Source organism: Pongo abelii, chromosome 7 (assembly GCF_028885655.2).
Source record: "Pongo abelii isolate AG06213 chromosome 7, NHGRI_mPonAbe1-v2.0_pri, whole genome shotgun sequence".
Lineage (NCBI taxonomy): Eukaryota > Metazoa > Chordata > Mammalia > Primates > Hominidae > Pongo > Pongo abelii.
The window spans coordinates 12,229,485-12,244,220 of NC_071992.2; the positions used below are offsets into that span (position 1 = coordinate 12,229,485).

Consider the following 14,736-nt stretch of genomic DNA (forward strand, 5'->3'; position numbering starts at 1 on the left):
CTACAATGCACATGGGCACGCACACACATGCACAGGTTCACCCCTTAATGAACTGCTATGCTCTCTAATATGGTAGCCACCAGCCACATGTGGCTATTTAAATATAAATTTAAATTAATTTAAAGATTCAGTTCCTCAGTCACACTAGCCACTGAGGAACTGAGCCAGTGAGCCACTATTTCAAGAGCTCAACAGCCACATGTGGCCAGAGGCCCTCCACTGGACAGTGCAAAAGAGATGTGCACAAGATTAACCTTTCCAAAAACTACAAAAATAATGAAAGGATAATTATAGGAGCTCATTAATTAATTATATAACACCTAAATTTTACCTCTTATGGATATCATTTATCTAAAATCAACGTGGGTTCCCTTCCAAACTGAGAGTAGAAACTATACTGGGATAGAAACCGGAAAATTTGGTGTTAAGTCTCTTCACCATCACACGGAAGGCACTGGCCTTGAACTGAAAATCTTCACTGCAAACACCAGGATATCATCAGATTTCCAGTATTCTAGAGGGCAGTTAATATGCTTCTAGAGTCTCTTGGTATTACTCTTGGTACCCTAGAAGACTACGAATCATTACATTAGGCAATTTATAGATGGCATTATCATATGTGACTTTTAGTAGTAGTTATAAATACTGCCTTTATAATTAAATACAGTGGGATGAAACAATGGAACCACTTTTTAAGTTCTTGGTTGGGGTTGGTTCCTGTGGTGCCCAGTGTAGTGTCCTGCCTGGTTGGACATTTCCCCTCCCACCACTCAAGTGGAGGAATTAGTTCCTCAGGTACTAAGCTCTCTTTTCTGCCTTTTTTTTTTTTTTTTTTTTGAGATGGAGTCTCACTCTGTTGCCCAGGCTGGAGTTTAGTAGTGCAATCTCAGCTCACTGCAACCTCCGCTTCTTGGGTTCAAGCGTTTCTCCTGCCTCAGCCTCCTCAGTAGCTCGGATTACAGGTGCGTGTCACCACGCCTGGCTAATTTTTGTATTTTTAGTAGAGACGGAGTTTCACCATGTTAGTCAGGCTGGTCTCGAACTCCTGACCTCATGATCCGCCCACTTCAGCCTCCCAAAGTGCTGGGATTACAGGTGTGAGTCACTGCGCCCTGCCTCTTATGCTTTTATCTCATTACTTTTCCCAAGTGATCTTATCAGCAACTGGGGTTTCAATCACCAAACATAAGTTGATAACTCCCAATCATAATAAGGGTTCCTGTTTATGAGGTATTTACTGTGTGCTACGCCCTGTATTTCACAAGCATTAGCCCAGTTAGCAGTCCTAACGATCCTCCCTGCAAGGCAGGAACAGCCCATGGCTCCTCCCAGCAGCCCCTTGGATGCCCATGTCATGGGTATCTCAGACTCTGCACTTTCACAACTTAACTTACCTTCCCCACAAATCTGCCTCTGCTTCTCTGTACATTTGTACAGAAAATCACCAGCCAGAAACCTGGTGAGAATCACCAGTCATGACCTGGACCTGGACCTGTCCCTCTTATTGACTCTCCACTTCCAATGAAGTTCCAAGTTCTAGTCTTTCTACCTCCGAAATATCCCTCCCTCCCACCCATACTTCCACCATCCTAGACAAAGCTTCCATTATTTCTGGCCCGGAATCCTATAATAGCTGCCCAACTCATCTCCCTGCATCCAGTCTTACTTCTCTTTAATTTCATTTATTCTAAGGTCATTGCTCTCTGTCTTTGAGCATTTGGAAAATGGGGATAATGGGGTCTCCCTCATCCTCATAGGTCTGCTTGAGTCAAATAGAACATATGGCTTTCTAAGTCGCAGGTACTTGATAATAAATTGCACAGATGACATGTGAATTGAGAAAATTTGATGCTGGAACCTGCATGTGTAACCATCACCATAAATGCCCAGGTTAGCCCACCACCGTTAGAAAAGCCATTACGAAAAAGGGATAAGAGAAAGAATATATAGGTAAAAGGTTTTTAGAATGGAAATATAAGTATACTTAAATTACTCTAAAACTTAGCAGCTTCAAAGTATATACATTTATTATCTCACAGCTTCTGTGGCACAGCTTGGCTGGGTGCCTCTGGCTTGAAGTCCTTCATGAGGCTGTAATCAAACTCTCAGACAGGGCTGCAGTCTCATCTGAAGGCTTGACTGGGGTTGAGGGGCTTGGAAGCTCACTCATGTGGTTCTTGGCAGGCTTTTGTCCTTGTCATGTAAGCCTTTGCACAGGGCTGCTTCATGACATGGCAACTGGCTTCCCCTGCCATCTCTCAGACAGTAAGAGAGAGCTTTCACAATAGGAGCCACAATCTTTTAATGACCTAGTCTCAGAGTGCTCCCATCACTCCCATCACTGCTGTCATTCATTCGAAGTGAGTTGCTAAATGCAGCCCATACTTAAGGAGATGAATTACGTATGGGCAGAGAGCACTGGGGGCCATCCCACAGGCTGCCTACCATGACCAGCCAAGAGACATCACAGCCTGGGAGGGAGGTGGGAAGGGCCAAGGAAGGAATGGGCTCTGTCAGCGCCTCCCTCAGGCCTCTCCGCTCATCACAGTCGAACTGACCATGAGTCACCCGTCCTTCTACTTGCTCATCAGTGGACACTCTAGTTACAGCCTCCTCGTCTCTGCAATGTCTCTGTAGGATAAGGGGATAACTCACTCATTCCTGGGGACTGTTGCATACCTGACTTTTTACATAATTCTAACATAGATTAGCTTTATAGTAGCTTCTAGCTCTACTGTCAAATGCAAATCCACATCAGAAAATATAATGAAAAATAAAATATAAGTACTATCACAAAGTTCTAAAAACTAAAGCAACTCAAGTTGTTTTTAAAACAACTAAATCTCTATTGGAGGATTTTAAAAAGTGGTACACAACTGTGGAAATAATTGTTTTGTGATATCATGTATATATTTCTGAGAACTACTTTTATCATAATTCAATTTACTGTTATGAGAGAGAGAAAGCGTTATGGGTTAAATCTTGTCTCCCTGCAAAAGATATGTTGGAGTCCTAAAACCTCGGAATGTGACCTTCCTTGGAGACTCAGTCTTTACAGAGGTAATTAAGTTAAATGAGGTCATGAGGGTTAGCACTAAGCCAATATGACTAGAGACTGTTTAAAAAGAAGAAGTTTGGACAAAGAAACACATGCACATAAAACTAGGCTGATGTGAATATAAACATGGAGAAGACAGCCATCTAGAAGCCAAGGAGAGAGGCCTGGAACAGATCCGTCCCTCACAGCACTCAGAAGGAACCAGCCCTGCCAACACCTTGATCTTGGACTTCCAGCCTCCAGAACTGTGAGAAAATAAATATCTGCTGTTTAAACCAACCAAGCTGTGATTGTTTGTTACAATAGCCCTGTAAAACTAATACAGAGGGAAGAAAAAAGAGGGAGTTTCAGACAGAGACAAAAACAAAGAGAGAAGGAAAAAGACTTATTTTAACAGGCTGTATCTTCATCTAGATGAGTGATTCAAAGGCAAACACATAAGGGCCTACTCTTTATTTTTTTACATTGCGACAGGCTCTTGCTCTGTCACCCAGGCTGAAGTGCAGTGGTGCAATCACAGGTCACTGCAGCCTTGACCTCCCAGGGTCAAACAATCCTCCACCTCAGCCTCCCAGGTTGCTGGGACTATAGGTGCAGGCCACCATGCCTGGCTTATTTTTGTATTTTTTGTACAGATAGGGTTTCTTCATGTTGCCCAGGCTGGTCTTGAACTCCTGCCCTCAAGCATCCTTCTGCTTTGGCCTCCCAAAGTGCTGGGATTACAGGCATGAGCCACTGGCCCTGGCCCAGGCCTACTCTTAAAACCCCATTTAGCACATGTATTGGACACAATGGTTCCACTCCTAGAGGCTGACAGAAATTTCTAAGCAATGCATAAATAAAACACAATTCCAATTGAAAAGCAGCAGACACCCCTCTAAAATCAGAACCTGGCCCTAGTCATGGTGGCCTAAGCCAGGGGCTTGGAGCCCAGCAACCCCTACCTTTTGGTAGTTCTCTTTGGAGCTCAGGGCCGCCTCCATTTGCTTGGCAGAGGTCGGGTAGATGGCCGAGCGGTACTGAGTGCCATGGTCGTTCCCCTGGCGCATACCTGGGAAAGCGGAAAACAGAGAGGGTTACCTGGTCACTAGGCGACAGTGCCAGTGTCAAACTGGGCACAATGCTGAGACATTTTGACACTATTCATATGGTCCCTGTGCCTGATGTGTTGCTAAGTGCTTGCTTTAATTTTCTGTTTACAGCATTTTCTTTAAACAAGCATGAAATGTATCTGTTTTGATTTGCCTGTTTTAATTACAACAAATATCTTTGAACTCAGGTAGATTTATCACAGGTCTTGGATCATACTAGATGCTCTATGAATACATACTTTTACATGAAATATTTAAACAACGATCTACTCCAATTGTCACATGTAACGCATTATGATACATATTATTTCCTTGGGTCCTAAGGAGATACCTGTATGGAAGGTTTCATCATCCCTCCCTTGGTGGATGAGGAAATGAGACAATGTCTGTGTAAACTCCTGGCATGTGTAAACCCCTACATGCCTGGCACAGTGCTTGGCATGTAGCAGGAGTCCTGTACCTATGACTAAAGTCATCTACCCATCTAGCCTGCAACTTAAAGTCAGCAAAGAGCATTTTCTGCCAGTCTCAGCAGCTGAAGGGTGGATGATGGTCAGTTTCTATCTGAGTGTGACAGTGCCCCAGAGTGAAACAGCCACAGGGTTGCCATAGATCCCCTGTAGGCCACCAGGTTGTCATGAAAATGAACCAGGCACTGGGATTCAGGAATTGGGCCCAGTAGCATGTTTCAGCTAGTCACATTCCTAATATAGTCAGGGGAAACAGAGACCAGCAGGCATAAGCAAGAATTAGAGGTGTTAAGGGAAAATCTGTACAGGTTAAAAAAGTGCAAGGGTTCAGAAAGGGAGTGGGTAAGTTCGTGTGATCAGTGGAGAAGGGGCCTATGTCTCAAAGGCTGTATCAAGGAAGTGACTTGTCTTGGCAGCAGGTGGGTGCCAAGGGTGAAGGTAGAACAAAGGTAAGGATTGCGGAGCAGTGCAGTGCCTTCAGGGACTTGGAAAGAACTGGTACTGCTTGCAAAAGCAGCTGTAACCCAGGCAGCATCTGTGTCAAAGCCCTGATGCCCGCTTCTCAAGAGGATGAGCATGTTACCCTCAAGCCTGAAGCCCAGATGAGAAAGATGCTTCACTGGGGAAGATGACTGGAAACTCAACAGATTGAAAACCCAGAAGAAAGAACCAACATCCAGGAACGGCTGGGAATACAAGAAGTGGCCCTGCTTGTCTACCCACTGAATCACAAAACAAACGAAATATCTGACTGTCATAAATCGATCTAGACAGGCTTTATAATGCTGTTCTCCAGAGGGCAAAATTAACCAAAATTATATTTTGAGATAGGACAGAAAAACGTTATTGATGATAGAATAACTCCTGTATGTCTTTCCTTTCTCTGCAAATAAATATGTTCTCTCCAGCAGAAAGAAGTCTTGTGTGTCAACTGTAGCCTCCACACTCTGGAGGCTACAGAAGAATTAGGTCATAATCCCTTGTCTCAAGGAATAACCAGGACGAGGGAGGGAGGGGGAAGAGTAGTCACGAGCCTGACACTGTACTTCCCTGTGAGAGGTCTTTGCCATCATTTCTTGTTTCATCCTCACCTGAGCCCTGTGGAGAAGATATTCTTAACCCTCTTTGACAAAAAGGAAATTATGGATCAGAGACATTCAGTGACCCACCTGAGGTCACATAGCAGGTAAATGGCCATCCTGCGATTTAAACTTTGATCGCCCCGACACCAAAGCCCTTTCTCCTTCCAAAATGGATGCATGAGAAGTTACAGCAAAATAATCGAGGACAACGGAACAAAGTGCTTCTGGATGTAGGGTACCTGCTGGGGAGGGGGCATCCCAGCCCAAGGCCCAGAAATAAGAACAAGCTTGGAACGTTCTGAGGACTCTGAAGAAGCAGGACAAGGTCTGACAAGGGGCCTGGTGGGTCCTGAAGCTGGTGGGTTGGGCGTGTAACCACATAGGTATCTTGACAAGTCACGGTGGGGACCAGAGATGCATGGAAAGATCAGACTCCCAGGAGCTACAGAATTCTCTGGAACCCTGAGTGAGCATAATCACCAACCAACGACCCAGAGCCCCCTTTCCCACAGATGCAACAAGTGTTGCAAAGTTCACTGTGCCCTCCACTTGGCTTTTGAAAAACTATGAGGAAAAATTATTGACACTATTTGGCTGTCTTCATGTACCAGGAAAGCAAGCAGTGGGCTTTCAGTGTTGAGTGGAAAGAGAATTACTGGCTCAGAAACAACACCTTGTGCTTAAAATTCTTCCATAGTACTCTATGAACTGATTAATGAGGACTGGGCTTTGGGGCATTCTTGATGAGAACTGACCTCCTGGCATCTACCAACTGCTTGAGATTTCTCCATCCACTTTCTCCAAAGAAGATTTTAAAGGGACAAACAACCCTAAGACTGCTCTGAGGTTTCTCTCCCTCTCGGCAGAGCCAGAGGAAGCAGAGGAAAACAGAAACGCTTCATCTATAACAAAGCATAAGACGACGACTTCTCCTCTGCTCAGAGGGCCTCCTAAGCCTCAGCTCATCTTTGGGTACCAACTCTGTTTTATCCATCCTGATTGGAGACGTGATAAATGTGTCTGAACATGAGAACTTTAAAGGGAAGTTTATGCTAAGAGTTGTTGCTAGGTGATCACTTTACGAGGTCCCAGGAGTCACCAGCTGATAGTGAACATCAGGACAAGTCAGGACCGACTCCTCAGGGTCTGAAATCGCTATCTCTATCTTAGGGAGCTTCGCGGGAGCAATCTCATTAGGAGGACTATCCATGTTGGTTGAAAATAGAGTGACTCCTACCAGCACGACCTCCACATTCTTCTCTTCTATAGACTGCTTCTAAGAGAAAACGGATCCTGCCTTACAGTCTGCTGCACCAAAGGCTACCTGCATGCTGCAGTGGCACAGGAAGGCCACCAGGGATGCTGGCATTGGTGGGAGAGCTCATCCAGGTGCTGCTTCAGGGTGGCCTCCTGCCTTCTGCTGGAAAATAGGGTCTCTGTGAAAAAACAGGCCATGGTGTCCCGAAGTCCTCCCCTAGGTGGATGAGCCTCTATCCTTCACAGTGAAAGATGGCACTTCTTATTATCCAGGTGACACTTCCTGGTGCACCTTGCCTTTACCTTAGGTGTCTGAGACAAGCCCTATGAATATAACTATCTCACTTTATCTGAGAGCTTAATCCTGTCCATTTTAGCTGACAGCTCATTTTTAATTTAAAACACTGAATAAATGAATGGACAGCCCTCCTTTCATCAAAAGGAAGGGAGGGAGGGAGAGAGGGAGGGAGGGGGAGAAGAAGAGGTGGAAGGAGAGAGAGAGAGAGAGGGAGAGGGATCATCAAAGTAGTAACAATCCTAGAGTTCTCACTATGTCCAAGCACTGTGCTTTACTACGTTATTCACCAATTCTGCAAATACTTGGAGGATATTAGTAAACCCATTTCCCCGCCCTCTCCCACTGCCAAAGTGAAACTGACACTCCCTCAAAGGTGAAACTGACACTCAGAGAGAGGCTAGTTGCCTGCTGAAGGCCAGTGCTGCATCTGGAACCATCTAACTCCAAAGTCCGTGATCTTAACCACTATTATTCCCATTTGTAAATATATATAATTTAAGTTTAAAAAAAGTGGAATATAGGGATCTATGTCTAAAAGGAAGACAGCCACATAATACGGTCACTATCATCTGCACAATGTTCTTTGCATTTTCTCATGCAGTGCATCTCAAGGGAGATGAAATAGTGTTGCTTTATAACAGAGGTGCCAAATATTTATTCCATATCTAAAAGCAAAAAGAAAAATGAAAGATCCTGATTTTCAGTAAGGAGTACACATTACTTCTACAGCCATAAATTATTTTGAAAAGATGTGGTGATTTCTTCACGAAAGGTAAAAAGTTATCATGGTGTGAATTTTGTGTAAAAGGGAAATTCTATTTATGGCGGCCAAAGAAAATCTTTTTAATTATTATGTGTCCTAGAATGTCTTTTGGGACTCCATATCTGTTTATGTTCTAAAATCCCAAGTTTGGCCAAATAATGAAAATATTAGAAAACTTTCAAAATAGTAAAATTTTTAGGTCATCATTGCAAGTCCAAATCTTAAAGTTTTACAGCCAAAGTGCCCCGCTACATGAGATTTACAACATGCTTACATTGAAATCAGTACCAAGCACACATGTGCACACACATTTACAAAGCTAGTCCATCATGGACAGTGTTCATATTAGCAGAAGTAGCAATCGACATATTATACCTTTGTAGTTTCCAGATTCAATTACAGAAAAGTACATAAGACATAAATGTACAAAAGTACATAAAATAGATATGCACAGTTAAGTGTCTACTATTACTCTATTTATAATTATTCATTATAAAGTGAATACTCACATCACCACCACTAATGTCAAGAAAGAGAGTACAGCCAGTACCCTTGAGAGTCTTCCATGTGTCTCTATTGATGACAATGCCTTCCCTCTCTAGTTGTACCACACCTGGTTTTTGCAATAATTTCTTTAGCACAGACACATTCAGAATAAACCTAGTTTAGTTTGGCCTGTGATATGGTTTGACTGTGTCCCCTCTCAAATCTCATCTTGAACTGTAGCTCCCATAATCCCCATGTGTCATGGGAAAGACCTGGTGGGAGGTAACTGAATCATGGGGGGGCGGGTCTTTCCCATGCTGTTCTCATGACAGTGAATAAGTCTCATGAGATCTGATGGTTTTATAAAGGTCAGTTCCCCTACACACACTCTCTTGTCTGCTGCCACGTAAGATGTGCCTTTGCTCCTCCTTTGCCTTTGGTCACAATTGTGAAGCCTACCCAGCCATGTGGAACTCTGAGTCCATTAAACCTCTTTTTCTTTATAAATTACTCAGTCTCAGGTATGTCTTTATTAGCAGCATGAGAAGAGACTAATACAGCCTATTTTTAAAATTAATATAAATGGAATCATACTATAGTTTGAATCTTTCACTTACAATTATGATCATGAGGTCCTTCCATTTTCTTCATTTTCATGGCTTCATAATATCCCGTTGTATGAACGCACCACAATGGATTTATACATTCTACCCTTAATGAACATTACCAGCTTGGGGCTGTAAAGAACATTCTTGACATGTATTCTCTTATACATATGCATGAGTTTCTCTTGAGTACATACCTAGAAATAGAATTGTTGGTGTATAGTGTTTGCATGTCTTCAACTTAACTACATGCTGAACTATTTTTCCAGAGTAGTTGTACCAATTTACAAAACCACATGACTGTACAAGAATTCCTGGAGCTCTAAATGCTTGCCAATTCATTAAAGTCTGCTAATGTCAGATTTTCACTTTTTGTCAGTCTGCTTGGTGTGTAATGGAATCTCACTTGATCTTAATTTGCATTTTCCTGATTAATAACGTTAATTATCATTTTATATGTTTCTTTGCCATAATTCAAGTCCTTTGCCCATTTTTTCTCTCAGCAGTCTGTCTTTTCTAAAAAAATATACTGCACATATATTTAAGTCTGTTTTTTATATATTCTGAACACTAATCCTTTATCAAACATAATCTCTCTGTTCTTGGCATTTTTTTTATTTTTTATTTTTCATTTTTTTTGTTCTTGGCATTTTCTTTATGATGCTTTTTGATGAACCAAAGTTGTCAGAGTTTGATATAGTTAAATTTGTCAAATATTTTTCCTTTACGGTTAGTGCTTTTGTGTCTTGTTTAGGAAATGCTTCCGAAACCCAGGGTCATGAAAATTATCTACTTGAAGTTTTGTACGTTTGCCTTTGACATTTATGTATTCAATTTACTTGGAATTGATTTGTGTGTATGGTGTGAGGTAGAAATCCAATTAACTTTCTTCCTATAAGAAAATTATCTTACCACTATTGATTAAAAAGCCATTCTTTCCCCAGTACTATGAAATGCCAACTGTGTCATCTGTCATACTTTGACATGAGTGGGTCTGTTTCTGAACTCTCTATTCATCTGTCCCTACATCAGATTCACAATGTCTTAACAGCTGTAGCTTTATAATGACTCGATATCTGGAAGAATAAGTCCTCCCATCCTCTTGTTCTTATGCAAGTATCTTTGCTTTTCCTGGACTTTTGCATTTCCCTATAAATGTCGAGATTAGCTTTTAAGATCCACAAAAACAACAACAACACTGACAACAACAACAAAACTGTTGCGATCTCATTTGGATTTGCACTGAATTCATAAAACAATTTGGAGAGAATTCGTGTGTTTACCAACCATCAACAAGACCCAATATTAGATCTTCCAGCTGCCTAACTACTAAGCCAATGCCATGTTTTTTTTTTTTGTTTTTTGTTTTCTGTTTTTTTTCTTTTAGATTTTTTGGTAGCACTCCACTTCAAGGTACCAGTTCCTTGTAAATAGGTAAACCCTGAAATTCCAGTGGGTGGACATAATAGAAGTTTCTTTTATAATCATGCAAAGCAGTTAATAAAAAGGAGATGGTAACAGTTCTGCTTCATGAACTCTTCAGGGGCCTAGTCTGACAGAAGCTTCACCACCTTCAATATGTTGCTTCAAAGGTTTCCCTTGGCATTAACATTCAGCAGGCAGACTGAATATAGAGAGAAAAGTTCACAGATCATGCAGGAGGTTTTTCTGAGCCAGGTCTGGAAGCAGCATATGTCACTTCTTCCTCATTCCACTGGCCAGAACTCAGTCACATGACGACTTCAAGGGAGAAGAGGAATGGTGTCCGGCTGGGGAAAGATAAATAGTTATCTAGTGGATTTTTCAATCAGTATACATTTATTCTTTCCTTGACTTATTGCATGAGCTAGGACCCCCACTCCAATGCTGATTAGAAATTGCGATGGCATTCTCTGCAGTTTCTCAGTGCTTCATTATTAAATACAATGCTTGCTATAGGCTTTTGCACGTACTCCTTATCAGAATAAGAAAGTCATCTTTTATATGTGTTTTTAAATCATTTATGAATACTGAATTGTATTCAATACTTCTTATGCATCTATTTCAATAATCATACATGTTTTTAAAATACCTGCTAAGGTGGTCAATTACATGGGCTAATACTGAAGTGCTAAACTAAGCTTGTGTTCCTTGGAGGAAACTAAAATTGGTCATGATGTATTATTTTCTTATATACTATTAAATTCAGTTTGCTAATACTTCGCGTAGGATTTCTGCAAACATAGTCATAAGTAAGACTGTCCTATAATTTTCTTTTCTTACATACTTAAGTTTTGGTATCAAGATTATGCAAGGATCATAAGATGGACTGCATCTGTCTCTAATCTCTTGAAAACATTATGAAAAACTGCAATTATTTCTTCCTTAAATGTTGGGAGAACGCACTGATAAAGCCAGTGGTTTCTTTATTCAGTTTTATTAAACTATATTTTTAAAGAATGTATCTAACTTTTCAAATTTATTGACACAAAGTTGCTTATCATAGCTTCCTGGTTTCTGTAAAATCTCCCACATCTGTAGTGATATCCCACTTTTTATTCCTAATGTTGTATATTTCTGCCTTCTCACTTTTTCCTTGAACAACTTCCCAGAGCTTTATCAATTTTGTAGCCATCGTGAAATACTACCTCTTCGCTTTTTTGATCTTCTGTTTGTTTGCTTCCCATTTCATTTCTTTCTGCCCTTCATTATTCCTTTATTTTATACTGTTTGGGTTGAATTTGTTGCTGGTTTTCTAAGTTCTTGAGATGGACGCTTAGCTCAGCTTTTCTTCTCTTCTAATATGTGAATTTAAGGCTCTATATGTCCCTCTGAGAACTGCTTTACCTACGCCCTATCAATTTTAACATATAGTATTTTAATTATCATTTGATTCAAAGTATTTTACAATTTCCATCATGACTTATCTTTGATAACTAGGATATTCAGATTTGTTTTTTTCAGGCAAGGTCTTGCTCTGTTGCCCAGGCTGGTGTGCAGTGGCACAATCATGGCTCACTGCAGCCTAAACCTCCTGGGCACAAGCAACCCTCCCACCTCAGCCTCCTGAGTAGCTGGGACTACAGGGATGTGCCACCACCATGCCCAGCTAGTTTTTTAAAAATTTTTTGTAGAGATAGAGACCTCACTATGTCACCCAGACTGGTCCTGAACTCCTGGATTCAAGTGATCCTCCCTCCTTGGACTCCCAAAACACTCGTATTACAGATGTGAGCCATAACGCCTGGCCAGAAATTTTTACATTTTCTAACATAAGAGGATTTTCTCAATACTTGCATTATGGTAAGAGAAACAAAAGCTATATGATTTTAATCCCTTTGAAACATACTGAGCCTTTTATGGCGTGGAATATGTTCCATATGTGATTGAGAAGAAGGCGCCCCCCCCAGGTGTGAGGTACAGTGTCTTATCATGTCCACTGGGTCAAGTGCTGCAATTGTGCCGGTCACTCCCTCTACGTCCTTAATAAGGCTCTCAAAGCTCAGATTTTCTGGGATTAACAAGTTTGCTCAGAATAAAGATATATCTAATCCTCTGCTTACCTGTCTGGGTTCCTGTGTTGCCTTCCATTTCAACCTGGTTAATTCCTCATAGTTCTGTCAGCTCTTTGATGTGATGCTTTATATATATAGTTGCATTTTATTCAACATTTGGAGCTGCTTTCAGTGGGCAATGTGGTCTGAATAACTCAGCCTGCCATTCCTGGAACCTAGAAATCCTAGTTCCTGCCAGTGTTATCAGCTCTGATTTTTCTCTGACCTAATTCAGTATTCTTTTATGTGAAGTCTAGTAATTCTTTTGACTTCATTTCTTTTTACTGATTTCATACCATTTCAGCAATTTATACAAATTCTAAATGACCTAACCATTACTATCTAAGATATGTGAAACTCTTCCTGGCTAAAAGTTTTCAAAAGCCTGATTATGTGAACTTTTTCATCTTGCAAATCCTTAATAGGATTATAAAATTGTAATGGACATCACAAAGAGTTTAAAATCATCGGATAATGTGCTGCTGTTTCCAGTGGGTCGTGTTTTCTGCTTTCTGATAGAATTGTGTAGCACTGTGGGGCCATGTGCCACCCAACAGAAAGAACATCAGGCTTCGAGTTTCGCCCTTAAGTCCAAATTCCACCTCTGTCAAGCAATGTAGTAAGTGGCATGTGCCATCACGTCACCTCTCTGGGCCTATTTGTTCCTCTATAAAATGGGTCTAAGGTTCATAGGTTGCTTTAAGGATCAAATGGGATCACGTACACATGAGCACTTAGCATCGTGCACAGCTCAGGAAAGACCTGCAGTAGGAGTCTATCATTCAGCGTGCAGCCACCAAACCCTTGTAACACTAGAAAGGCAAAGGAAAAATGTTAAATATAAGCTTTGTAGTATTATATGACAGAAGGATTTAAAAGTGCAAATAACACTTTTGCAAACAGCAAAGATACTATGAACACGTATGATAATGTGATACAAGGGAAAGTGTGACTGAAAGAACAATTAATAAAAATATCAGTTAAATTCTTTTGTTTCATTTTTCTCTGTTTCTGAAATTCTTAAAAGAATGAAATCCCTTTCAGAATTCATAATGCTGGGTTTGGGTCGCTTTTGCATTTTATATGTGTGCAGCTGTTCCTCCACTCCGAGTCTGCACATCTGCTCATTAGCAATACAATATCATTCCCACTGTCTAATTATTTGCAGATGATAGATTCCTTGTATATGGTCTAAAAAAGGATAGTCCTTCAAAACTGGTGACTTACTTTAAAAAACTAACTTCAAAGGGTCAGCACAAGGAAGTTCAGATATTAATCTGGCAAGTTCAAATATACGAACGACAGCATTTTATTGCCAAGTTGATGGGGAACAGAAGGAAAATAGGATTTGTCTCCCTTCAATGAATGTTTCCCAGTAGACAGCACAGGGGACCTGCTTCTCCACAGCGCACCTGGAAAGAGCCTCGGGAGCCAACCTCCTGAACACAGAGTGGACCTATCCCACCCGATTTCCTGGGACCACCTGGAAAAAATTCGCCTGGAGCAGGGCTTCATGGTGACTGCACACGTCTGGCAGGGAAGCCCGTGCAGTCCAAGGACACCAAGTAGAGAAGAGTCCTTGGAGGCTCTCTAGTTCCAAGCACAGGCTGAGGAGCCCCACAGAATCCCCAGCTCATGGTAAGGCCAGGATGTGTGGCCCCGGGGCCCCAGGAAACCCAACAGCATAGACGGTGCAGCCCATGGGGGCAAACCAGACCAAGCCTTCTGAGGACAACTGGGAGCTGTGCTGCAGGTGGAAAGGGGTGAAGAGGAGCTGATTGAGGATAAAGGGTGTGAACCAAGAATAGGAAGCCATCAGGGGTAATCAGAACATGAGCTGAGGAAAAATGATAGAGAACAAGCAGAGAAATACTGGGATTCACGAAAGAACAAGACAAACAAACAGCAGCTGGTGGAAGCGGCCCTTCCACAGGCGGCATGAGCACGACAGCTATTAGAGCCAGCGCTTATTCCGCACCAGGCGCCACGCTCTGCACAGCAGGCTCCGCTCCCGTGTGCGCCCCCACACTGAGAAGGCACAAACTATTACAGATGCAGAAACAGAGGTTCATTCACTAGTTCAATGAGAAAAC

General features: G+C 41.7%; 1 protein-coding gene across 13 annotated transcripts in view; it reads right to left on the reverse strand.

Moving 5' to 3' along the window:
- Nucleotides 1-14,736, reverse strand: part of MSRA (methionine sulfoxide reductase A) — a 385,886-nt gene that overhangs the window by 106,385 nt on the left and 264,765 nt on the right. For 12 of the 13 annotated variants that reach the window (XM_063726510.1, XM_054561185.2, XM_024251322.3 and 9 more), the window contains one exon: nucleotides 4,003-4,109. In XM_063726510.1, coding sequence (XP_063582580.1) covers nucleotides 4,003-4,109 — 107 coding nt within the window. Of the gene's footprint in view, nucleotides 1-4,002; nucleotides 4,110-10,563; nucleotides 10,880-13,367; nucleotides 13,456-14,736 lie in introns of those variants that run through there. The other variant, XM_054561182.2, reaches the window with a different exon arrangement.